This window comes from Fusarium poae, chromosome 2 (genome assembly GCF_019609905.1).
Source record: "Fusarium poae strain DAOMC 252244 chromosome 2, whole genome shotgun sequence".
Taxonomy (NCBI): Eukaryota; Fungi; Ascomycota; class Sordariomycetes; order Hypocreales; family Nectriaceae; genus Fusarium; species Fusarium poae.
This window is the reverse complement of record NC_058400.1, coordinates 9,560,275-9,585,744: the sequence shown is the minus strand read 5'-3', so window position 1 is coordinate 9,585,744 and position 25,470 is coordinate 9,560,275. Positions and strand designations below refer to the sequence as shown.

Genomic DNA, 25,470 nt, shown 5'->3' with positions numbered 1-25,470 from the left:
TATAAGTCGGTCAACTTCGGTTTATGGCCATACCGTGAACACCAAACCCCGCAACTCCTTTTCTCCTTCTACACTATAACAGCAACATGTCCTCGCCAAGTATTGACTTTGAGCAACGGAAGCCCCTGCAAGGCTTTACCCCTTCTGTCTCTCAGCTATCCACCACATCTTCGTACAGCAAGGAGGCGCTTTTGGCTTCTGGGAGGTCTAGGGAAACAGCAATTTACATTCCCTCTGATGACGAGTCTGGTGATGATGCTGAAAACGATGCGAGCCAACTCGACAGTGCACAAACCTGTGCCACACGAGCCAGCACCCCGAGTTATTTGGGTAAGCTTTCGAGGCTCTGGGACTCCTCTTGGGCTACAGGCGCTGACAACTTATAGATCTCACTACCACTGAACATGACACAACTGACTTAGATGATGCTGTCATTAGCGCGGACACTACATTGGAATTATCCTCAACTCAAGCGGAAGTCGCCCTAGCTTGGCCGAATGAACCAAGAGTGTCTCACCTGGTCAATCCTGAACCGACCCAGCAATCTTCTGTTCAGATGGATCACTCATGGAGAGGAAATACTTCTGCTTGTTACAACGGCAATTTCATACCCCCTCCTATCAGCCGTAAAAGCCAACCATACTCAGTTGCGGCAGACGGGAAACAGCTCCAACCCAAATCAGTCATTCAACAGAGTGACATGATGGTCGATGCTCCCTCTAGCCATGTTGTTTGTCATAACTCCCAGGGCCATTGGGATTCCCTCTTAACTGGCGCACACTCTCCCCAAGCTGTTAGCCCCGTCAAGGTGGTCCAGGTATCACTCAAGGAAAACGAAATTGCCGCAGGCAATTCATACAATAATACCATCCGGGCAGCCCTTACCCTATCTCCTGCTGGATCCTCGGATAAACCGTGTCAAGGACGAGCCTTGCAGATGCATAAAGTCGGCCAGTGCAAAGACAGCGACGCAGGCAACGAGGGCCCAGGCAGCAAGGACAGTCTGGACAGGCCAGAATCTCTACATCATATAGAGAGCTCTTCTTCCCTTCTACATATTGAGGATCCTGAGTTGGAATACTATGGCTTAGATGATTTCCGCCGAGGTCGCAAGCGCCGCAAGGTCTTAAATTCCCCTTTATGTGCGGTACGCAATACCGCTAACAACTCTGGGAGCCCTTGCCAAACACTATCCACACAGTTGCCGAGTGAGTTCCGAACGTCTAAACACGACAGTAGCATCTTAGAAGCTGCAGAACTCTTGGTAAGCTTTAGCGCTCACCGGTAAAATCTTCTGGTGAAAGACATTCACCAGGAGAGGGTGAGACTCTAGGCAGGACGAGACAAAGTAATTCTTGGGTTAACATCCAGTGTGCTCTTATGTATTGTTCGGAGGGCGCTATTTAAGTCCGATAGTTGAAAAAAAAAGATAAAGATCATTGGACTCATTGACATATTTCCCCTTGTCCCCTGAATCTGAGCTTAATTAGCCTAGATAAATTCCAGGTGTTTAAGTCTTTTAACGGTTGTTGCGTAGCAAAGTCAAAGTACCCTCTCACATCTTACTAGGGCTGGGCCATATATCTTCACTACCTCTTCAAACTTTCCTTCTTTACTACAACATACCCTAATATTTTCCCAACATTCAGCATCCACATGCTATTAAGCCCCAGTGATATCTCGTAGCCTTGCTTAGTTATATCTCGTCGCGTCCCGGTGGATATGCCTCGATCATCGTAGAAAATCTCTACATTACTGATGCTTAGAGTCCATATATATTACCGCCCGAGTCTTGTCTTATCATGCAGTCTCCCAATGCTATATTATACGTCATTTATTGGAACCCCTATCATATTTGCTGTACCTGGCCTACAGATCCATTGAAAAGTAATAATGGTGAAATTGGGCAAGCTAGACACACATAGAGCGCTGCCATATCCCAGGAATTAATTCACTCAGTAGTTTGTTCGTAGTATGATGTTTATTTTTGGAACTTCAAACGATGTCATGTTTGCGTAAATACGAGGACGTGAGACAAATGGTGATATAGTTGAATTACTACTTTCATTTGCTACCTTGGTGCCCCCTCCCCTTCTCCCCACCTCCGGCTCTTTTCCTGTGTGACAATGATATAAGAACTTGGAAAGGATTATAATCTGTACCAGCGACGAGCGTGCCACTGTGTCTTCTCTGGAAGCCGATAGCCTACAGTCGAGATTGTCATATAAAGAAGCCATTGTGGTAAAACCAACTTCTCGTAGTATCCGGCAAGCGACAGTCCAGCCACCAACGCCGAGATCAACGCAAGGAACAAGCTGAGGAACAGCAAGTGATAAGCTGCCTGCTTGGCTGCCTTCCCCTTCTTCATTCCACTAAGAGATGATAACACGACTCCAATGGCTGCAGCTTGGGAAGTCAGTGGTGCGATGTAGGCAAGTTCGATAGGAGTCGAAATCGTCGGAATCGTTGCCAAGGTTACAATCAACATCACTTCAACGCATTGAAGTATTCCGATCCATTTCATCCAGTGCTCTTTTCCTATCCCAACTGAAAATGGGCAAATGATTGCTATGATCTGCTCATCATGTCAGGATCTCAATAGGTTTTTGGGTATTCCGACGAACCTGGATTATAGCGGCTCCCCACATAGATATTGTGGCCAGGATGGTATATAAAGGCCTTTCAAGGAATTCCGGTAGCTTGCCAAAATTTCTGTGTGCTAGAATGAAAAGAATTAAGGCTGCCAGCTGGAACAAGCCCCAGCTACATACCAAGTATACCAGGTACCTCTCCCGTGACCAGAAATGATTGCACTTAATAAAGATGAAAAGACAGACGCAGAATAAAGAAAGTACTGATACTATATAGGCCTCAGTGACCTGGGGACGAGAAAGATGATTCATATCTACCTGGTGAACTGGGCGTACATGAGGTATAGAGCTTGCATGGAGATATGATAGTGAAGGGAGTCCGGGCCCTATTTATACTTGGAAACACAGTTCGCAGCAGCAAAGCCCCACCACACCAGCATTCGGGCTACTAACAAAGAAATAATCAACATGTAGGTTATTGTGTGACTCCGCTCCATCCATGTTACCAATCTCAGGGGTCAGGGACCGACCGACCGCGAACGAGCTTTGCGTTCTACCTGAACCAGTGCTGCACCAACATAGCCAGGTACCCCAGCAGAGACAAGCCACATTTAGAGATATCGAAGATCATTCCATTGAGGTCACATAGTCATCAGTGTGGCAATGCATAAACTTTCATGACAAAGACCGATTGCAGTAAGGACTGGCAAAGAATCTCCATTGAATCCAATCACTCTACTATTGTTGAGGCTATAAGAGAGCAAAGTATATTTAGAGGTAAATGATATTTTACCAATATACCTTATATTATAAGTGAGTCCCCCATTTCCCCCCATACTGCCTGCATCCATCACATGCCTTTTGTTTGTTAACCGGCACAATCTTATTGTCTGGCAGTTCAAATACGAATTAGAAGATGTCCTTGACAATTGTGGCTTCATCTTTTCTCGTGTTTTTCGCAATACACGCCTCTGATGGGATATGTATTTACCCTGTAACAAGAAGCAGATCATCAAGCCAGAAAGCCGGAAACAGGTTCCTAAAAACACAAAGCACGAAAGCCAAATTATCATGTTTGCTCAAGATAGATTAGAGATAGATCCCGATGTATATATCTTGCCCTAGGTGGTTGTTATCCAAATAATTGCTTCGCACACTTTGTGTTAAATCATCGTCGCATGCAATTACGGAATTTCAATATCGTGGCGGCTGACCCTCAATATTAGAATAACATTAAAGACAGCCAGTAGTATAGCCTTCTCTCAGGTACCCAATGGACAAGAAAATAAGGTTGGAGAAATGCAATTTGACGTAACGGCTGTTTACTAAGCTATTCCAGAACGGCGGCGGATTATAGTTGGTCCGACATTCACGTGTCTTTTGACTCCCAGTAGCTTGCAATTTCTCTTCTCAACCACAATCAAACTCTCCTTAGTGCCAATTTTCACAGCACATTCGTTCGCAAAATAGGCCTACACTTTCGAATCTTCGCCTTGAACTCTGCGACATTCAAATACCACAATGTCCTCCATAACTGCGACAACTGAAATATTCGCCGCCAATCATCTGATCTGCGATGCCAACGACGCAATTATTCTTAGGCCAAAAGGCGAATTTATTGCTGGTGGGACAACATCAATTGTCGAGCGTTTACCATCAGGCGATGTCATTAAGACACCGTGGAGGGGTGGCGTCCGGGAGAACGATTGCCAGAAAGAGATTCTCGTTGAAGCCAAGATATATCAGAAGCTCGGTGATCATCCCCGCCTAGTCAAGATGAAACACTGGGACGCCAACGCCTTCACTTTGACTCTTGAATATATGCCAAATGGGACACTGAAGGAATACACAAAATCCCACGCTAAAGAGATCTCACTGGCCCAAAAGCGTCGCTGGATATTGCAAGCAGCTGACGCCCTGACATTTTTGCATTCTGCTGGCATTATCCATTGTGATATTGGTCCACATAACTTCTTGTTGGATGTGGACCTAAATTTGAAGATTTCTGATTTCAGTGGTTCATCACTTGATGGGTCTCTTGCTATGGTTTGTCCTGGGTCGAGATACGCGGCACCGGATCCAAATTGGAAACCTGGGAAGATACCCGTTGCTGGTGAGGACATCTTCGCCCTAGGCTCAACCATCTACCATATTATCGAGGGCAAGGCACCCTTTGAAGACCTGTCGGATGATGAAGTTGAGCAAAATTTCCTGAACGGGGTATTTCCAGAACTTAATGGTTTACCTTACGCTGATCTCATTGCGTTATGCTGGCAACAGAAAGTCACGGCGTTAGATATAATCCAACATATCGACAGGTTGAGTGACTCCGAATATGAGGAGGCTATGGTTTAAGTTTATTATCGAAAATTGGTTTCAATTTGCTTAACAAGAGTCGAAGAGTATAACCAGAGGTAGTTATCCCTCGCCTATACAATGCCCCAGGATTCAGCGTCCAGAATACCCTTCATCTCGATGTTGAGGGCATAAGTCCCGTACGGTAGTTTGGCCACTAAAGGATTGGCCAGGATTCGCACACGTTGTTCCAGAGCTGTCCGCAGCTGCGCACTTTGCTAAATAGGTTGATGTAGCGTCGCAAGTCCTTGGACATCCTTTGTAGCGGGTTTTGGTCGTGAGATAGGTGCACATCTTGTAATTAAGTCAGTGGTGTTTAGTGAGCAGTTGTGGCATTTGCGTACTGTTTTAGATTTGGGGTAAGGCTTATAATAGAATTAATTAATCTATGCGCCGCGGGAGCAAGCGTCAGAAGAAGGAAGGAAATATCAGCAGCCTTGTATGATGTTATGACTTCTTAAAGTTCAATTAAATCAATCACGAAAAGGAATGTATGCTGTATTTTATATTCACACGAGATGTCTGCTGACTTCCGTAAGGTAAGTTAAGTGACATCAAGACCACTGTCGATCCACCATCCTGCTTGGTCATGTTTGACTTGCATGGTAAGCTCGCTTTTGTTATCTGACCTCAACTTGGCCAAATTCGTGTGCTGAGCATCCCGTTGACAGAGATGCAGCCGGGCGACGCATTTCTACCTTGAGACTTGCAGACAGACGAAGGGCATCGATGACACTAATTAATGCAGGCGGCCCGAAATGAACGGACCGTGAGAGGTGCCATTTGACCCATACCACATATCTCATTAGAGCCTGCAAGGCTTGGAGTTCCTGTAATTTATGTTTCGTGTCGTCGCCAACCATTTCACTAAATACATCTTTCCTATCATTAGAGAAGAGAATGTCCTTCCCCAGCTTTACGGAATCCAAAAGGATAGTCAACCGTAGGTGAAACTCGCACTCACTTGGTGGTATAATGCTCTGTTCATCTCACAAAGTCAGGGGTCTTTAGGGTAGCATGCAGTAGGCACTAACAGTAGCCACGGGGCTGACAAACTGGGATTTCTCGGCTAATGGCTAGATCGAACCAAAATCGATTTTGGCCTTCCTGTAACATAACCTAAGCCAAAATAAGCGCTAGCCCGAAGGCTGCATCTCAGTGACCAGCCAATCAACGCGTTCCACGCACATATTCTCTTGCCCCTTCCTCCCTTGCCCTCTTCCTTCCTTCCTTCCTTCCTTCCTTCCTTCCTTCCCTCCCTTTTTTCTCTCTTCCTTCCATTTTTTTCCTTGCTTCCTTCCTTCCCCTCTTTTTCTCTCTTCCTTCCTTTCTTCCTTTCCTCTCCCTACCCCTTCTCTTCTATTATGGACCTCGATGCCGAAATCGATCATGTGGACAGAGTCCGATCAAGTCTGGCAGAAAACCCGACTCTTACTGCATCGCAAGAGAATACCCTTTCAACCATAATCGATCTCATCAAAGAGGATCCTGTACAACGCAAAAAACACTCTGAAGCTACGCGAAGTAGGCGCAAATCTGCTCTTGCATTATTGTCAACCATTAACAGCCACCTCGGTGGCGTGGTCCTCTTTCTCTGCAGCACCGCATTGTCCATTACCAAGCTCTACAGGATCAATCAACACGACATTAAATTTATGTCCAAATTAGAAGCCTGGGATAAGCGTGTCAAATTCACCGATGCTGTTGTTAGCCTGGCGCACAAATACTTTACACCCAGTCTACTCTCGCGCCTAAGTATTAACTCGATTGCTATTATCCTGACCTGGTTATTGACCGTCTGCGCTGTTCTAGACTCCGATGAAGCTCGTACTACGCATACAAACCGAAGAGCTTATTCCGCAAGTCGTGTAACTAAGCGGCCTCGAACCGATCCAACTTCAATCGAGCACGTAGCTGTTCCAAGTTATCATGGCGTCCTAGATCTCGCGAAGCACCAACCATTGAGCAAAACAGCGACCGATGATTATAATGATGGCGGCTGTAGTGACAATAGCGATGACACAGAGGGAAGTGAGGACAGTGACGAGAGCGACTCGGGAAAACGACCAGCTGCGGAGGTTTTTGTAGATAACCCCCATACAACGGTCGACGATGATGGTAGCAGCCCAACCTTTACGTGCCGTCAAACCTTTTGGACTAACGCATGTAGTACAACTTTACTCGAATGTCTACGAGTTGCAAGATATGGATGTTATTCGCGTTGTCGCCAACCAACGTGAAGACTTTGTAGCTCGTCTGACTGTACCGCATTTACCCGACGCTACGCCATTCATTACAATCAATTGTCCGCGTACTTTAGCAATCGAATTTTTAACCAGGCGAAAACAAGTCAACTGGTAGAATTCTGTACCCCAAAGATTTTACCGACTCTACAGGCGCCAAAGCACACAACTTCAACCTCTTCGTCAAAGCATACGATCACCATTCCCTTGTTATCCTGTCCGACCATATCCAGATACGTCTTGGTCAAACGTTCCGAGAACCATACCGAGCCGCTCGATTGATCCACATCCACGACCAGGGCAACATAATTATCATTAGGGATTTGTTCGTCGTCAAACTCATGCCACACCGGCGGGGAGCAAGACTGCTTGGTCTAGAGACGTTTTAGTCTATGAGAAAAAGTCGGTTTGGGAGGGTTGCGCTGTACCAATTTGTTGCATTTCTCAACAATCTTATTGTCGGAGGTATTTTTTCTGACGCGGTGCTTTTTCATTACTTGGCAATGTTTGTTCTGATTTAAGGGCCGATGGATAAGCGTGTTATAAGATACTGTACTCTGTATCTTGCCAGCTTTCGTTTTATTACAATTAAAGGATCTGAGAAAAGTCTAAACAAAAATGATAAGAGTATTGCGGGAGTGCTATTGACGCACATGTGCATGTGGACCACGATTAGGCCTCAACTTGATTGCCTAAGCAGTCCCGCTATTGTGGAAAAGGGTGGGTAGGAAGAGAGGAAGGAAGGAAGAAAGGAAGGAAGGAAGGAAGGAAGGAAGAAAGGAAGGAAGGAAGGAAGGAAGGAAGAGAGGAAGGAAGTGAGAAAGAAAGACAGGAAGGAAAGGAGAAAGAAAGGAAGAGAGGAAGGAAGAGTCTAGTAGCCTTAAACTATGCATGTAATTGTAAGTGTCTTAAGTCGACGATTTTCAGTACTAGTAAGCTTGAAGTATTGGGCCTTGCTTCTTTGGCCTAGGTTCTTCTGGCCTTATCCAGCAGATGGAACTTAGCTTTGGGGAACTTCTGGATAATATTCCCAGTAAAGGATCTTCGTTTTGTATGACTATGCAATAAATTGGCCGAGCATAAACTTATTAACTTTGACCTAGCTACGTCGCTTTAATAATATACGGCAAAGGGAAGTATAGCTTAACTCAAACTGTCTCTTGGGCTGCGTTAGCCCGTCTGCATAATATGGCCAGCTGTCCGGCTACTATGAACCACCCCTGAAAGAATTAGACTGGCTAGTTTAGTTCTTCAACAGTTGCTGCAGGTCAACGTAACGTGAACGAGCTTGCAACCAACTGCATGCGAATAAGCTGAGATCTTTTAATAATGGGAGACGACAAGGACAGGTTCTTGACGTGTTGAACTCGCAGGGGTTGACCCTTTGAAAGAATACCAGGCCGTGTATCTCTTTATTCCTCGTCCGACTTGCCATGAAGTGGTATAAGAAGCCCTTTTGTCTGTCAGAAAAAGGTTCCTAGTAAGCCTGATTGATTGTAAGGCCTAATGCATATCATATTTGACCATCTCAGTCATTCTAGTTTCGCTCCCGCCTTCATACTATTAGCCATCACTGCCGCCGTATCTCCTTATTTCAATTCATATCCATCGAATTTAGGTGAGGAACCAGCAAAGTGAATATAAAGATCATGTTGCTGACTCGTAATTCTTGAACTGAAGCCGAATTCAATCATCAAGTATCAGCCACAGACGTTCTCTAATAATGACAACTTCCAACCCTGACAGCTCGGGTCCGTCAAGAGCATCGCTATCTACCCCCGCGCAAGACGAGAAAACCAATGGTGAAACTGCTCCTATAGATGATTCAGGTACAAACAAAGAGGATATCGAAGACAAGGAACATTCCAGTAACTCTAATCACGACAACGATAGAGCTGAAGGCAGGAACCTAGATGATATTCTTGACCAAGCTGGAAAAGAAGTGACTAAGGATATGGGGTTCAAATAAATACATACAATTCTTTTCATGAGATTAGGAAAGCCTCACAACTTGAAGACTTGTGCCTGTATACGCGATCATTTCGGTAATCACTAAGTGCAGTGGTCCGCAACCGTGATTGATTCGTAAGACTGCACGATGACGTGAGTAGAGCTATGTGGGGCTGTCGGTAGAAACCACGTGCAACTGATTAGATAAAATAGAAAAAAGGCAGCTTGAGCTCAATTACGATCGTGCCGTGGTTCAATTGCGCAAATACACTTGCGCCAGTTCGAAGGTATCCACAAACATACACCGCCAGCATAGTGTTCGCCATATGATATATAGTAGCGGTGCGCTCTCTTCATAAGCAGTACTCACGATGCTTTCATCGCGGTATTGACGCGACGCCATTCACGATGCTTATTTTACGACGGGACGAAACTTTTGCACACCTGGCAGGGCAAGTATCTTGTTGTTCTAAGGATCTAGATACACAGAGACCAGGTCTGCTGAAGTTACCTGTCCCGCTTATGTCTCAAAAGGCTTTGACTCTCCTCACTCTATTTTACAAAACATATGTGCGTACAACCACATTAATTTATTACCCACGCTAATATATATAAAGAATGAGAAAGTAAATGACTGGGCTGGAGAAAGAGGTTTCACCATTGAAAAACCCGTTTTCCTTGGGCCCCAGATACTCTTGCTTCAGTCAGGGGACGTCAGAATTCAACACGATCGAATTTCAATTGTGATCTTTATTCCAATACCCAAGGCCATAGAAGAGAATGAAGAAATTGTGGCTACCGATGAGGCCATGACCACTAAAACCTCCTCCGCAAGGCCACTAGAACCACATTACAGGATCTCGATTCAGTCTCTTGTAACTGGGCCAGTCTTTGCTGAATCTTCTGTCGAGTGCGAAGTGGGCGACGTACTTGTTCTCGAGGGAGGGGAGCAACTATCGTTAAGGGGTGATGATGTGTGTATGCTGTGCACCCTGCATCGTACGAATACGGCTGGCGCTGGGATGAAAGATAACGATCAGATGTAGCGACTTATCATTACTGAAATCCAAGAAAATCGGTGTCATAATCTATCATGTTGGAATTGCATAACACTTCGTCAAGGTCGGTAGGGTAATAGGGGTTAGAGTCTATGCTGGTGCCCACAGCCATGGCATCCGCCATGGCGTTGTTCTGATCAGTGTCTTCGCGAGAACTCGGAGGGGTGAACTCTTGCAGCAAAATCCCGTTGCATGCCAGATTGTCTCTTGGTTGGAAGAGGGTGGTTGTTTCGCACTGTCTAAAATCCTGTGGTAAGCCATATCCCGTGGCATCATCGGATCGCGCGTGGCTAGTGCTCGGCTTCTGCCCCTCTGCTGCTGAGTTCGTTCCAAAGTCTCCCTGCCGGCTTTCAACTTGTTGCGTATTGTGATCTTGAATCTCTTCTCCTGATGGTTGTGTCATAACTGGTTGAGCTTATGGTTACCATTGGCAGCTTTGAACTCGACCTGAGTCTCCAGACAACACACTTGACTCGAGAATGCATACCTGTTCTTGTATTATTGTTGGTGCAATCGGTGATTAGATTCAAACCGTGTCCCTCATCACAGCGAGTTATAAATTTGTTGGCATTCTGGCGCACCAACAATTTGATTGGCACTCCCCTCCAGTACTTTCCTATCTCCTCACCAGACAGAGACAGCCCTTTCAGATTGGGAAGTCCAAGGGCCGTACATATATCTGGAAGCCTTGTCACCAGTTAATTTATTGATAGAGTTGACATTGGTGCAGTAGACCTACTGAAGGCTTTGCTTGTGGTGTTTGAGAAAGACGCCTGGGTGAAGGACTGTAAAATCTTCGGCGATTGTAATCGGCTCGCAACGAAGTTTGTCGACAACTAGCTGAGCTATGTGCTGTCTCCGAACCTTGCCGACCTTGGTAATTCCTGAGAAAAGAAACCGTTTTTCTAAACTCATCAGAAACACTGGCTCATAATTGTGACACTGATACTTACTGCAGACTGCACTATAGAGCACTAGAGCTAGCGAATGGCGAAATTCGTACAAGCCATTGACCACTAAAGAGAGAAAGCTGACTGCATCAGCATGCCTCTTTTGTGTTTCTTCCTTACTTGGATCTGGGTCGTAGTCAACTGGCTCCTGCCTTGTTATCAAAAATAGACGGCAGTACGAGGATAACAGGCGGTCCAGATAGACAACATCCACCGCCATTTGTTCCACCTTGTCTGAATGATTCCACAGATTCATTCCAAGTTGGTTAATACTGTCGGTCCCTGTCAAAAGTTCATCGGATACAGTCTGAGATGTATCGTACGACTTCTTGTAGCCATGAACATTAACTTCCTTTTGGACTGCCTTAATCCCATCGATGAGCCTTTTTACAATACTTGCTGCAGTCGTTTCATCCTGCAGCTTGTTACCCGTATCAATGATGCCGCCTTGTTGAACATTGCCCTTCTGTCTATGAGTTGCGGTAATACCATCCAGAGTGAGTGTGGTATCTTCTTCTCGTGGCCTCTTTGTAGGCCGCTTCCTGCTTGAAGGCGGGACTTCAAGCTCGGCTTGAGTGATTGAGCACTGGACATCACGTATACTCTCCTCGCAGGATGTAAGCGGAGCGTCCTTTGAAGCAGAGAAGGAGCTAGTAGTGTTAGCTTCTGAGATCAAAGTTCTTGAGAAACTAACAACTGTCCACTAAGCCAGGTTCCAGGCTGAAGTCTTGAAGAAAGCGTCTCGTCGACCAGAGTTCGGGCCCGTTCTGCCGACACCTTATCACAGCACGATACAGCGACAGCATCGCATACTTGAAAAGTTTGAGGCACACCTGAGAGCGACCGTTGGAAAAAGCGTATCTGTGCTGTGATCCGATGCCCAGAGTCGGGGATAGCGAAACATTGCTGTGTGTCACTGTCGAAAAAAAAGTTTGCCATGTTTGATACTGCTTTCAGTCAAGTTCTTGGGACAGAAGTTCTGGTAGGTAGGGAGAAGGGTAAGCGTACGTAGTAACATGGTTGATCGGCAAGGAGAATGAGACAAGGGGAATCACCCCTGTTGTGAAATTTTGGGAATATCACAACAGGGGTCCAGTGTCAAGGTGGGTAACGCTAGGCGCTATCCGTGCTCTACGTCTATCGCATCTTATGGTCCTCCCTGATTGCAACTCTATTCATGGGAAGAAGTTGGGGGCCTCAAAATACAAATATCATTGCCCTTTCCGCTCTCGGGACAGTGAGATTGCGTTTTCAGCAACATGCGGTCGCCTTTTTTTCTTCTGCTTCCGACTTGCATAGAGTGCTCACCTGCATCAATTATCCTCGCTATCACCCTGGCTCTTGCATTTATCCCTCGTTCCTGGACTTTGCAGTCTTTTGCCTTTGGCTTGAGCAGAATTCTTGATTTTCCCGCCTGAGCAAATGTCGCAAACCATAAGCTGGTGTAGTATCGAGAGCCCTGTTCCAGGACTCTTGACTTCCCAAGGAAATGAGGTCACCTATTATTCACAAACCTGCGTTGAGGTAGGTCACGCAGCCCTATACCCAAATTATACGCTTATCTTGATTAGATCGTTGAGATTGTCCCTTTTGAGAAGACTGACATGGTGATACGGCCACGCCGCGACGCGGACACGGTGGCAAGACCTCGAAAACCCTTGAAGAAGGTTATGTCCCAGATCTCACCGTTGTCAACGCAATGGCTAATCTTCCGGGAAAAAATTCGGGTAAGTTTCTCGATCACAGACTGAAAAACGACTAACGCTCCGCAGGCAGCCTCGCCTGAAGAACAGCGTCAATTCTTCCAACTCTGCGCGGCCTTTGCTCCTGAGCATGGTAAACGAACAGACGAAGAATGGCGAGATTTCATTGGACGTCTGCCACTAACAGTAACGTACCCTCCATCACCCGTGCTACTTCATCTGTCCTTCGAAGCTCTCCGTGCGAGCTGTGCAGGATCACATCCCCCTTCTGACCCTAGGCTCCTCCAAAGATCTGCAAACGATAACTTAGCTGAACTAAGGAAGCTTCTTGGCGCAACGGAACACATATCGTGCAACAGATTAGCCTTAGAGGATCGAATCGTTTGCGCTGTGCCGATCGGATTCGTCGAAGAGGTGTACAAGAGTTTGCCGATTGCCTTGATCAACGACTTGCCGTTCGAGACAGTCTCACGCGCTCTGAATGTGATGTATAAAGATCACCCTATAAGCGATTACAATTATGGAACTAACACAAGATAGTGATAATATGGAACTTTGTACGCATAAACCAGAGAATAAGTTCCGAGTGCTTCTCTGGCAATGTGCAGTCTCGCAAGAGGATAGCAATTCGTTTCGCAATTGGATGGCCTCTGAAGAGGGCAAGCGTCACTATCTCAAAGCCAAAGACAGTTTATGCCAACTTCTCACTGGAGAAGAATTTGAGTTGTCTTTAACGACTTTGCGATGCTACGAACTGGTTCTTGGTGACGACAGTTGGTGGGGAGATGGAGATAACGACGACTCAAGGCCTGTGGACGAGACATGGCCTGTGGGCGAGACATGGATCGCTTCATTCACAGCGCACCAGGGTGGATCCGTACAACGACCTCGGCCGAACTTATGGCAAATAGTGGGCTCTTCTTTCAAGCTCGCCTACAGCAAAATCTATCCCTCAACTGCTCTCCGCTGGTTGGATACGGTCCTGGATGAAAGGTCTTCCTCAGATGGGTTGGTCCAGACATTCTGGGAACGCCGTATGGCAGAAATTAATTCGGCCCTACTGCAAGAGGCCCCTTATGATACGCTGAGAAGTCAAGCGATGCAGCGCCAAGCCTCACAGAGAGGGTATTGTTAGCTTGACAGAGGCTAGATCTTCCCTTTATTCGTTCCCTTTGTACTCTATCCGCACTTTCTTTTGATTTGGCCTTTTTGTATTTTATATAGACATTTCCTTGTAGCTCTAGGCTTACGCTATAACATGGATTGTTGTTCCTTATAAGTGTAATCATCATCAGTCTCGTGATACTCACAGTAACTTTCGTATCTTGGCCACTACTTTGACACTGGATAGCGGGGTTGCGGCCAGGTTGGCGACATTGCTGGCAAGCATATGTGGAAAGGATCAAGACTCGTGATAAATACCAGGGCAACCCCAGTGCTAGATCGAATTGCTTCTGTCTCCAGTCCATATCTGCTACTCCTTGTTAACCATGGCGTTGTCTTCGAAATCCTCTCGCGCAGTACAGACTTGACGTTGCCTTCGATGTCAGTAGATGGCTATATTGAACATCCGTCAGTCAGGCTGTGATTCTTGACTAGCCGACATTACAAAATTTCAATATGACTGCCAGAGCGATAAAGTCCGTCGGTGCAATACTTCATGCAAGAAATGACATGATACCCTGTGAGTCGATTGCGCTACTGCTGTTGCCTCACACGGCTCTTGTTACGCCCTTTACTCACTAAATTAACAAGCATTAAATGCCCATACATTGGCTGACTTGGTCCACCATGATCAACAAACTGTAACTCAGTCCCTGTCGAGGCTGGCTGCAGGATGAAAACCCTCCAGGCAAAACGGGCAAATGCTGATCGCCCAACAGATACATTAACGACAACTCCTTTTCACCCTTGTTTAAGGGTTGACCGCCAACTTAGTAGGGTGGTAATATGAGTAGTCATCAGCGGATCCAATTGGCTTGCAGAGCGGCACCGTAAGCCACAACGCTCATGTGTCCCTGTGTTCCTGCAGTCTCTATCACATATACTAATTGAGGAAATTGTCTCTCGCTCATTGGCCAATTTACTCGTCTTTCAGAGTTTCCAGAGCCTCATCCAACCGTTTTAAAACCAGCTGGTCGAAACAATCACATCCCATACCGAAAGTTATCCACAGGAGCAATTGCAATTACACACAGCATCCAAAATGAGGAAGGGTCCATTTCGAGACAAATTCGTCCAATCATCAATTAATAACTATAGACACAAACTTTGCCATATTTTCCCCATACCAGACCTGGATTGTTTGACAGACTTGTATACCGACAGTATCAATGATACAAGAGTACTTCAGCTCCCCTTTATCATAGCACTGGGTATTATGGTCCCTATGGACAGATCTCTGAGAGAACTGAGCTCCCAAAGCCACGCCGGAACCTATATTGAGCAATTAATTCGTTGGATGTCAGATGCCCGAGACGAGATCGAAATTAGCACGCCGACTCTTCCTCTGGTTCGGGCTTTATTACTTGCCGCACTTTGCTACCAATATGACGACAGTATCACGCTGGCTTCAGATTGCTTCGAGAAAGCCAAGGCTATGTTTGATAAGATCCTCTTGTAAGTTCTATTCTATGAAAGAAAAAAAGGGGCTTGACTAACACTCTAGTTTCCTTGGGGGCCTTGATGGACTTGAAGAGAGACTTCCAGATGATGACTTTTGCGACTTAGCCCTGGCAAGCTGGGGCTTCTTCAAGTACGACCAGTTGTAAGTAGGGTTTGGTGGGAATGCATCAGCTGACGGCTCAAAGCTTCGCGTTTCTAGACCTTACAGACAGAAGCCCTGTTTTAGTACCTCTGGTGCGCTTGAATCTGGGGCTAGTGCAGGAGAAATACGGCAGACAAGCTGAGGAAATTCTTTTCAAGAAGCAGTCATGTATCAATTTCAAAGCTCAAGCTTCCAACCTGCAATGTTCTTCCGTCGCTTTTGAGCCTCTACTCGCAATGCTTCGAGCATTTAAAGCCCTACAGATACCCACAGACCTGATATCTGGGGAGGTAACCTACCCTATCGCTTACTTTCAGTGTGTACATTGTTACGCATACATTTACTACCAAACTGTCTCTATATGCCGGTCTCTTCCCTATGAAGCCCCACAAGATCTTTGCGCGGAGCTTTCCCAATGTGCGGAGAATTACAGAGGCCTTGTTATCGAGGCCCGGGAACAGTTAGAGACTCTTCAAAACTTGGAAAGGAGTCGCCTCATAACATTGTAAGGGCTTGAAAGCTGCACCTTATCTAGATCTTAAACTAATAATCAACATTTCGGTTCGCAGAAGCATGTTTCCTTGATCTCTACGACACAGCAGTTTTCTGTAATTGTCAGCCAACACCTGATATTATTTTTGAGTGTTACGTGTAGCGTAGTTTTGTGGTATATTGGGTGGTGAAAAGACTAGGCGCGAGGCTTTCTATGATGTATTGACTGAGCTACCTACCTACAATGACATGTGTTCGATTAAGAGTCCTCCAGTGGTAATTTGCCGTGCGTATGCAAGCTAGGAATGACAGCTGAGACGTCTTTCACCACTTGTCACTATTAGCCATTACTGCAATAGATATCAGAAGTTCTAACCCCTTGCTTACTCCAAGCATGACATTACCGCATTCATGTGGAGTCAACGGTATCAACACATTTATTAACCCCGATGTGGCCCGTCTCCCATTCCAAAATATGTTTCTCCCTCATTCACGAGCAATCTCACCAACATGGACGTTTCACACAAACCATTTAGACTTCCTATTCGGAATACCTGTGTATCTTTATATCATGGAGAGATCATATACCTCGACACAGACCATTCTCAACAGCCCATGGCAGAAGCCTTGGAAAACTCCATACAAAATGGAGCTTACTGTGACAAAAGAATCTTTTACCAAGTATCTGAGTGGCCCGACAGCAGAGGCTCAACTCAAACACGTGGCGAAGTCGAAATTATCCGCCGCCTGGCGCCACAAATTGCAGCCGACTTGAAAGATTGGCACGAACCTTTATTGGTAGAATACGGACCCGGGTATGGTAGCCTCATTCTATGATGATCATTCTTATTGACTGTTTTGAAAAGCGATGGTCTCAAGACCGAGATTTTACTTGATGCAATCGAGTCGAGATGCATAAAATGCACATACGTCGGTGTCGACATCAACCAGAGATGCCTCGATAGATGCCTGGCGGCCTGGAAAGAAAAATACACGTTTATCAAGTGCACAGGCATATGTGGCAGTTTCGAAGATGCTACATCCCTGGTTGAAAAGTGGCCTGGTAACAAATTTGTGTTTTCCCTAGCTTCAACTCCAAACTCTAAACCGGTCGAATATATCTTATTCTTACAGCGGCTGGCTAAGCTCGCGAGAAAAATCATTATTAGTCAGCAGAGGCCGGACGGACAGCAGGGTCTTCATAACAGCTACCATACAGAGGATTTCGAAAAGTTTGTCTGGCGAGGGCTTCAGCATGGAAACAGATTACTGAAGCGGCCTGAATTTAACGAGCAAGATTGGGAGATTAAATGTGACCATTCAAAGACGAACATATACTGGTGTCACGAGTTCAAGATTACCCCTCTTCGCTCGACCGATCAAAAAAGCTCTTTTCAAGCTTTCGCTTCAATCAAATATACGGACGCGGGATTCGTCATGATCGCTAAAAATGCGGGCTTGGAGGTTACCAGAACCGACAAGAACGATGACACCGGAATGGGTAAGCAATTGGAACAAAGTGCTTTGGCAACATTACTAAAGCTTTCACAGCAATATATCAACTGGTAAATGGCAGTTGTGCACGTGCGCCGCATAAACTCTTGCATCTGTCCTCGGTGCGGGCAAAATGCCAATTGGTCTTTATTCGCCACCATGAGGCCATCTCGAACATACGGTTGAGTGACGGGTTAGATCTCACCAAAATGTTAGTTGATGACGCCAAGACATTAATTGAATGCATTCGAACGGATACTCAAAAGAGTAATCCAATTGGAGTGGGTGACTTCTGGCCAGATGGCCTCACACGGCATGGAAGGTCGGAGGCCGCCAAGCCGCTACTGACACCACTCAAAAATGTTTATGAGATAATATCCTCGCCGTGTCTAAGGGCAGTGCATAGTGCAATGCTTATGGCTGGATCATTCCAGAAAGTTGGCAGTCGATATGAGAATAAAGGCCAGGTGTTGCTGCAGCACGATTCACGCCTCAGAGAGGCCACCAACTGGCCTCAGGACGAAGCCGCCATTATGCAAGAGGTCGCAGGCCGACGATCTGCATCTTACATCGAGGTACAGGGAGGCAATGGCCGCGACAGGGCTCCTGGCACAATCTTAAGGAGGGCGACGGTTGACCTTACACACATTATGCCGTTTTGCAAACACGAGAAGGTTACGACTCTAGCAACCGTAATGAAGGCAATGAGGAGGCCACGCACCGTTGACGAAATTGAATGCGAAGTTTCTCAGTTTCGAGATGACTTACTACAGCTCACTTTGAAGATAACCGACGAGCACCAGGCCTCCGGAAGAACCGGTGCCCCTGTTGTTGTTGTTGTTCTACATGGTGGAATTTTCAATTTCATCGTGAACAATTGGAACTGCAAGTTCAAGAGGGAAACGAATAGGTCGAACTGGGAATGGTGTGCCTCAACCACTCTTGGGAATGGGGATGTGACGGTATTCGAATTCTCTAACTGCGGCAAAACTCTTGAAGAGATCTCTAGAAAAAGCTACTTCGAGGAGGTTTTCGGGGATAAATACAGAAACCTGGCGGAGGAAAACCTGAGTCAACCGTATTACAATATCGACGGCACTCCAGTTGATGAGAAACAAGAACATGTTGACTTTATGAAAAGAACAGGAACCGCGGTGGCTGCTGTACCTACTAAGGCATTAGAAATTGTCTGGAGCGAAATCACAGCGGGGGAAAACTAGGGACTTGACCATTAATCATCGAAAACAGAGGGGGATCTATGAACTACATGAAGACCTTTTCTCTTTTTCAAATTATTAAACAAGCTATTGATGACTTTCTTAGCTTATCATTCTGGTTAACTACATCACTCAAGTGAGATTACTGCATCATTGCCTCTTAGACCTTTCCAGAGCACCGTCATCCAAGCTTCTTTCTGACATTTACCAGGCAAAGAAAACGACAGATCCCCTGCTTAGTATCAAATGAAGATACATACACTTGGTTGTGGCGTTGTCCTTGCTGATTTCTCGAACTGTGCCTCTAGACCAGGCCTTGTATAGGCAAGCGGAATGTCCTAGTTCACGTTGCCCCCTTCGTTCTCACCTAGTCTCTGTTAATGGTCTGATTTAAGTCTCTAAGTGTCCCTCTCAGCTCACAATCTCTTAAGATCATCTGATCCCAGTGATGATAACTATCACCGTTGTTTCCCAAGTCATAGATTTGGCTCGAATTTAAAGTTTGAAGGCTCATAATATGAAGTCCCATATCTATGTCGCCGTCATAGCTGTAAGAAACAACCCCGCTACGTCTTGAAACTGTGTTGCTGAATGTCAATGGTGGGTTTTGGATACCTGCGGGTGTGCAGCATATATCGCGGCCCTCTGCGTAAAGGTCAAGGTTATGGGTTACTGCCGTTCCCTGCCCTGTACGCATACATCTTTCGTCCCATTCAGTAGGAAGGGGCGTGTATTGTTGTTCAAAGTTGAAGCCATGGTTGTAGCTCTGTAAACCTTCTTGCAGCGTTGAAGCTGCTGAGGCTGCTGTGATACCTAGGACGGAGCTTGAAAAAGCTATATCAGATGGAAGGCGAGGCGGTTTATTGTGTTTAAGTCGAGTCAACTCATCCTCAAGGGCCAGATTTCGTCGCTGAAGTTCCTGGATAGCCAGGTCCTGAGCCTTCAGTCTTGCTATCTCTTCTTGCAGATGTTGTATATGATCTTTAGTCCGCGCCCGTTTCACCCGTTGAGCGTTTCGATCACTGACTCTCTTGCGATGGATTTGTGAAGTCGATAGATTGGAGACCCTTCGGGAGACTGTTAACAACTATTAGTGCCAGTCTAGGCCAAATTTCTGTTGGGCTTGTTTCCTATTTGGCTAGTAGTACATACCCTTTCGGTTAGAGATCTCAATAGTCTTTGTTGAGGCTGAGTGGTCCATGCTGTCGTTGTTATGATTGTTTATATATAACTGCGAGTTTGAATGTGAATGGGCTAAAGCAGATTGAAACATGAGCAAGGTAAATGAAAGTGGAAGGGATGAGTTGACAAGAAGACAGTGGGTATAAGTGTGAGAATGCAAGTAGGAGTGGAGGGATAAGTGGGTTTATATAGATAGAGGACGACACCTAGCCCCAGAAACGGGGGTTTAATAGTATCAAAATATGGGCTGACACATCAGCTTTATTTCACAGGATAAAAGTAATTACACAGTACTTCTTCAGCTGAATGGTAATGTCAGTATACTTGTGCTATCTCATTCATCTTCTAATGGTGTTTTTCATGATAATTGTTCTACAAGTCTAGTCACTTATCAAACTAAGAGGATTCTGGAAGGATGATATATGTATAATCCTTAATATTTAAATGGTCGACTTCTAGTAATACTCACATTATAGACGTGGATATCTACCTGTTTTAACTTGGTAGTAAGCTTTGTAGTTTTCTCTATAGACTACACTAGGTGCGAAGGAATGTATGTCTTTCTTTTTAACAATTCATGAATTTAATTTAAGCAATTTATTGAATAAACTGTAGAGCGAAGTCAGGTGTACCTAAGACCGAGAAGGCGTCACTTACCAGCATACGATTAGACTATCTCTCGAGAGTTATAATACCAAGACCACTCTGTTGGTTGTCAATAAGCAGGTATCGATCATCCTTGCTCAAGTTCATCATACGCAGAGAAAGACCATACGTCGGGGCGGAGCTTTCATGCTTACTGACTAACGCGTTGGCTATCGCCCGCGGTCGGGGTCTTGTAAGCTATTAACTACGGTCTGTTTATACGTCCAAGGCCTTCTGCTTCTCCTCAGACATACTGCAGCACCACAAGCTCACCAAATCTGATTCAACAAGAAGGTGAGATATAGAGTCTCTTCGGCTTCCTTTACGAGTGATCCGCAATGCACGAATGATAGGAAGGAAGCCAGAAGAGCTAAAACACTACAGTATGTTACTTATTTATCGAAGAAATACATCACCAACATAGGTTTAAGGCGCCATTTAACTCAGTTTTAATAGTTATAATGTAAAGAAAACATCTATAAATAACTGATAAGACGTGCCAGCATATAGTCTTTTCCCCTGGTCTAAACCACTTTACTCCTTTCGAGAATAGTCTTGATCGCTGACTTTGTGTCAGGGACTGTAAGCAAGACAGGACAGTTGTTAACTGACCAGAAGACTGACCCAGCAAGACCTTTCATAGAAACCATATCGATACAGCTGAAGTTTAGGGAATTGCTTGAATAAACTGAGGAGAGAACTCCGGCGTCCCTAAAGCTGAGAAGGGATCCCGGCTCAGCATACCGTTGGCCTGTATCTCTAGAGCCACAAGTCCAAAGCCACCGCCTTGGTTAGCGACGAGCAAATATTGCCCACCTTTGTCAAGGCTTATTACACGCGGAGAGAGGCCGTGTGTAGAAGCAGAGCTTGTGAAATCTAGTGAAAGATAGGTTGAATTTGGAGACTTAATCTGGAAATGAGAAATAGAATCTGTCAAATTACCAGTCTGCCGATTCGAGATATACAAATCTCTGTTGTTTGCTGCCAGGACTATGGCACCAGCAGCAGCGCTGGTAGCATTTGCCGGCGGAGAAGCAGGACCGAAGGTAGAAATCCTTTGAATTTGTTTAAGATCGAGACAATTCGTGCTATATGATACGGTATAGACCAGGGCTTGGTTACTTATCTCGCAAACAACAATGTAATGAGTTGCTCTGGCTGCCTTATGCGGATAGAAGACACCATGCCGGGGACCACAGCCACTAGGTGAGATCTGAGTAGTACCCGTGACCTTGAAATTGTCATACTTTGAATCAATGATCATGATAGAATCTGTACCAAGATCATTGATAACAAAGAACCGCCCGGTCGGATCAACATTTGCCTGGTGGGGGTGAGGAGTTGCTTGACGATCCTTGCTAGAACCTGGTTGCACTTGCGAAGCAATAGTTTTTATCAGTTCTAAACTCCCGTTTGTTGTATTCCACACATCAATGGTGCCTTGACCGAATGCACTACCAATGAGCCGAGTGTAGTTCGCATCGAATTGCAAATGCACGACACCGGAGCTTCCTTTCTTTATAGCTTTTAAGGTGGCCTTGCGGTTATTAAGGTCAATTTCGTAAACCTTAACCTTGTTTGACGACTCATCAACCGCATAAAGCAGATTCGGAGGCCTGATGGCCATCCAGGAGGGTATGCCACCAACCGTCCTGTCTATCAAAAATGGAAACCCGTCCACTTTGTCCACGATATAGATATGACCTGGATGGCCCACTAAAATGCGCGCCCATGGTGATTTGTCGAACTTTGGACGGTCGAGTTTCGGGTTATCAAGTTGGACGTTGGCAAAGGTCAACGTTACGAGAAAAACGGCGATGTTGTAGATAGCTAACTTCATTGTAAAATTGACAAGCTCTATCTTTTAGCGGAGACATGAGAGTGATATTTACACGAACTTGGTCGGCAGCCTTTGTCAATATATATGAAGTGACACGGTATTGCCATCACTAACATTGTAAAATTGGCCGCTTCCGGATTTCAGTACATGCGGGGGGTTCGAAACCATCACCCCTGTCACTTTTAGGATATCTCCGCAAGCAAGATCGGAATCGTCTACCCTTGCTCAATGTACATTAACCTTCTCCTCTGTCCCTAGTACGCTTTGTTGATTGGGTGTGTCCTTCAAGGCCAAGGCTCAGTGACGTGAACTCGGCAAAATTAGGTAATGCTGGTTTTGCGCTTTTGTTGACACCATCAACAACAATCCAGTGTTGTAAAGGCTCGGAGGTCAGTTGAGAGTTATTTTAGACAGTTCAACATCTATGTCAAAATCCAAAACGACCTTTTTGCCATGGCGTCCCTTTTGTAGCGCAACAGGGGGTCATGTTCCGCACTGTAGCAGATTCTCAGTCTTTCATTCCAAAACTCTTAGCTATCCTTCGCTCTTATATTAACAATACGAAGTCATCATCCCGACCGGCCTTTTGGAAACTTCTGGAATTGTCAAATAGAAGGACATTGGCGTACACAAAAAGTCATGGTTTCATTGCTGTGGTCCATGTTCCTAGGACTCAATCTAGTGAGTCGTTTAGACGCCATGAGAACAGACGGGCAAATCTCCAAGATGCTCCAAGTAAGGAGGTCTGATCAGACCAGCCCGGCAACGACAACCCAGCCATTGGCAACACCACATTATAACTGTCACAAGTCCAGCGCGGATCGGAAGCCCAATGCTGATTTCGTTAAGACTATCGCGGAATCCTTCTGTAACGACGAGAAAGTCGAGTACGGAGTGCTAAAACCAGGTGAAAGCGTTGAAGTGAAACTTGAAGACGCTGCGACTGAACTGATTCATTCTGTATCGATCTCCTGGCTTCCAGGCTGTGTACTAAAGAGCCAAATCTGCGACTCTGGAAGAGAAAATGATGGCTGCAAGCACTGGATCAATGAGGTCCTCAACGAATGTTGGTAGGAGGGCAATTGTATGATGCAGTCAACGATACTAACAGTGGTTAGGCAATAACCGAGGCGGAAATGTAACATGGGGTTGCCTAATTCATGATCATCGAATGTCACGAATAGGATAAATTGCCTTCTTACAAGCACAATATATTGGATTCCCACTTTGCAGGCAGGACCTGCTCATTCACTATGACGAAATCTGGCCAGATGTGTGAGGTTTGAGGCTAAATCAATAAATGGAAGTCACGATTGCTTATCCATCTTGGGTTCCAATGCCATGTTAGAGATGACTTCCTCTATAAAGCTACATATAGCTGTTCCTGCATTGTTGAGACGGGCAAACTGACTAGAGCAGTAGTTTTTGTAAGCACGTGTCGCCAGCAACAGCCACAAGCAGATTATAACAAGCCATAATACTTTGATTTGTGAAAGGAAAAGGAGAAAAAGCCGAAGAGGATAACTACAGATCGCGAATTATAGCTACAGTAACTTGGTTAGCGACCTTTAACTGTAACTCTGATTGTAAAGTTTACGTGTTGAGCATTGACTCTCAAACCAATAACACAAACTGGCCCTCAATGATGATTCTGACTTACTTTCTCAGGAGGCTCAAAGCTTAACCTTTTGTTTTTGGTATTCAAGTCGTTATACCATGGGCCATTTTACGGCCCATCTGCTTCCACAGACAAACCATACCCCCAGATCATCACATAATTTGTACGTGTCGGAATATAAAAGCAAAGTTGAGATGTGAACACTTCGTCTATATGCAGACCAGCTAAGCGCTTGTTGCTTAGTGTGCCTTTACCGCCTCTTCTTTAGTTTGCTCGTCTTCATGATACCCTGCACTTAAGGCATTTACCCTAAGTAGCAATTCGTGATACGTAGTTTTGAGTTCCCCAATTTGTGCCTCAAAGTAACGACATCCATCCATAGCTTCACTCCGCTCCTTCTCAAGTTGCGCAATGACAGTGTTCTGCCTTGTTATCTGTTCGTTATTACCTTCCAGCTTGCGAGCCAAGTTCAAGATCTGCTCTTCGCCGATCGTAACCCGTCGCTTCCAATTCAGAACTTCTGAGTTTAAGGTCGATATTTCGCTAGAGGCTGCAGCAACTGACGCTTTGAAGGCTTCAATGTGTATATCCTTCTCTCTTATAGCCCTGTCTTGTGCCTCAATCTCACCACGGTACTGAGCGAGGAGTAGATCACCAAGCTCCTTTTTGAACACCTCTCTTTCAATCTCTTGCTTACGCTCCTTAATCTCGTCTTTATACTGGTTGAGAACTAGGTCGCCAAGCTCCCTTTCAAACCTTTCGTTCTCGAGCTGCTCATACACTTGTGATCGTTCCATCGAAATCCTTCCTGCGTCCCTGGCCAATATATCATAGCTCTCATGCAGACGCCGCAACTCGCCACGAATCTGAAAGTTGTCTCGCAAAGCCTGGTTAAGTTGCTGTCGTAAGGACTTCTCCTTCTTGGTAAGAGAATCATTCTTCTGAAGTATAAGGCTGAATCTCCTCTTTAGTGCTTTATATGCGCTTGTAATGCAAGTTGTGTAGGTATCGCCAGGATATGACAGAGGAGGAACTGCTTGGTTGCTGTCTGGAAGTGCCTGTACATGTCAGCCAGCACTGAAAGCTGAGGGTAAAGCGACGTACAGAAGCCATGTTTTAACCTTTTCTTTTTTTGTTTGTTAATATAAATTTCGCGAATATTGATATCAAAGAAATTCTGCCTGAATTTCTTTCATATGTCTTAGTCGCTATCTAAGCGATACCGAAATGGTTACAAAGCCAGCCCTAAGCCAGATACCCATGGGCCATAGGCGACCCAAAAGCAGACACCCTTGTTCTAAGGTTTCGAAACCAGATACCCTGGACAGACAGCCACGCGCGCTCACTTTAAAGCTGCACTCATGA

At 45.5% G+C, this 25,470-nt stretch overlaps 11 protein-coding genes across 11 annotated transcripts; 7 read left to right on the top strand and 4 right to left on the bottom strand.

Annotated features, from left to right (window-relative positions):
• Positions 1–86: 86 nt before the first annotated feature.
• Positions 87–1,288, top strand: FPOAC1_007264 (uncharacterized protein; the record flags this gene model as incomplete). The annotated part of the gene is made up of 3 exons (XM_044851732.1): positions 87–330; positions 387–1,147; positions 1,202–1,288. 3 exons carry the CDS (start codon positions 87–89, stop codon positions 1,286–1,288), a joined length of 1,092 nt encoding a protein of 363 aa, XP_044710444.1.
• A 2,824-nt stretch (positions 1,289–4,112) lies between these two features.
• FPOAC1_007263 (uncharacterized protein) lies at positions 4,113–4,946 on the top strand (the record flags this gene model as incomplete). Its single annotated transcript, XM_044851731.1, has 1 exon — positions 4,113–4,946. The coding sequence occupies one exon, from the start codon at positions 4,113–4,115 to the stop codon at positions 4,944–4,946; it is 834 nt and encodes a 277-aa protein (XP_044710443.1).
• Positions 4,947–6,310: 1,364 nt separating this feature from the next.
• On the top strand, positions 6,311–7,307 carry FPOAC1_007262 (uncharacterized protein; the record flags this gene model as incomplete). Its single annotated transcript, XM_044851730.1, has 2 exons — positions 6,311–7,064; positions 7,117–7,307. 2 exons carry the CDS (start codon positions 6,311–6,313, stop codon positions 7,305–7,307), a joined length of 945 nt encoding a protein of 314 aa, XP_044710442.1.
• A 2,888-nt stretch (positions 7,308–10,195) lies between these two features.
• FPOAC1_007261 (uncharacterized protein) lies at positions 10,196–12,165 on the bottom strand (the record flags this gene model as incomplete). The annotated part of the gene is made up of 5 exons (XM_044851729.1): positions 10,196–10,584; positions 11,151–11,213; positions 11,268–11,797; positions 11,961–12,063; positions 12,156–12,165. 5 exons carry the CDS (start codon positions 12,163–12,165, stop codon positions 10,196–10,198), a joined length of 1,095 nt encoding a protein of 364 aa, XP_044710441.1.
• A 404-nt stretch (positions 12,166–12,569) lies between these two features.
• FPOAC1_007260 (uncharacterized protein) lies at positions 12,570–16,126 on the top strand (the record flags this gene model as incomplete). The annotated part of the gene is made up of 7 exons (XM_044851728.1): positions 12,570–12,671; positions 12,719–12,874; positions 12,920–13,338; positions 13,391–13,884; positions 15,220–15,469; positions 15,519–15,617; positions 15,661–16,126. The coding sequence occupies 7 exons, from the start codon at positions 12,570–12,572 to the stop codon at positions 16,124–16,126; spliced, it is 1,986 nt and encodes a 661-aa protein (XP_044710440.1).
• Positions 16,127–16,619: 493 nt separating this feature from the next.
• On the top strand, positions 16,620–17,678 carry FPOAC1_007259 (uncharacterized protein; the record flags this gene model as incomplete). The annotated part of the gene is made up of 2 exons (XM_044851727.1): positions 16,620–16,924; positions 16,976–17,678. 2 exons carry the CDS (start codon positions 16,620–16,622, stop codon positions 17,676–17,678), a joined length of 1,008 nt encoding a protein of 335 aa, XP_044710439.1.
• A 134-nt stretch (positions 17,679–17,812) lies between these two features.
• On the top strand, positions 17,813–18,823 carry FPOAC1_007258 (uncharacterized protein; the record flags this gene model as incomplete). Its single annotated transcript, XM_044851726.1, has 1 exon — positions 17,813–18,823. One exon carries the CDS (start codon positions 17,813–17,815, stop codon positions 18,821–18,823), a length of 1,011 nt encoding a protein of 336 aa, XP_044710438.1.
• A 335-nt stretch (positions 18,824–19,158) lies between these two features.
• FPOAC1_007257 (uncharacterized protein) lies at positions 19,159–20,021 on the bottom strand (the record flags this gene model as incomplete). Its single annotated transcript, XM_044851725.1, has 3 exons — positions 19,159–19,187; positions 19,520–19,897; positions 19,973–20,021. 3 exons carry the CDS (start codon positions 20,019–20,021, stop codon positions 19,159–19,161), a joined length of 456 nt encoding a protein of 151 aa, XP_044710437.1.
• Positions 20,022–21,314: 1,293 nt separating this feature from the next.
• FPOAC1_007256 (uncharacterized protein) lies at positions 21,315–22,487 on the bottom strand (the record flags this gene model as incomplete). Its single annotated transcript, XM_044851724.1, has 1 exon — positions 21,315–22,487. One exon carries the CDS (start codon positions 22,485–22,487, stop codon positions 21,315–21,317), a length of 1,173 nt encoding a protein of 390 aa, XP_044710436.1.
• Positions 22,488–23,186: 699 nt separating this feature from the next.
• FPOAC1_007255 (uncharacterized protein) lies at positions 23,187–23,612 on the top strand (the record flags this gene model as incomplete). Its single annotated transcript, XM_044851723.1, has 2 exons — positions 23,187–23,557; positions 23,606–23,612. 2 exons carry the CDS (start codon positions 23,187–23,189, stop codon positions 23,610–23,612), a joined length of 378 nt encoding a protein of 125 aa, XP_044710435.1.
• Positions 23,613–24,344: 732 nt separating this feature from the next.
• FPOAC1_007254 (uncharacterized protein) lies at positions 24,345–25,218 on the bottom strand (the record flags this gene model as incomplete). The annotated part of the gene is made up of 2 exons (XM_044851722.1): positions 24,345–25,163; positions 25,210–25,218. 2 exons carry the CDS (start codon positions 25,216–25,218, stop codon positions 24,345–24,347), a joined length of 828 nt encoding a protein of 275 aa, XP_044710434.1.
• Positions 25,219–25,470: the final 252 nt, after the last annotated feature.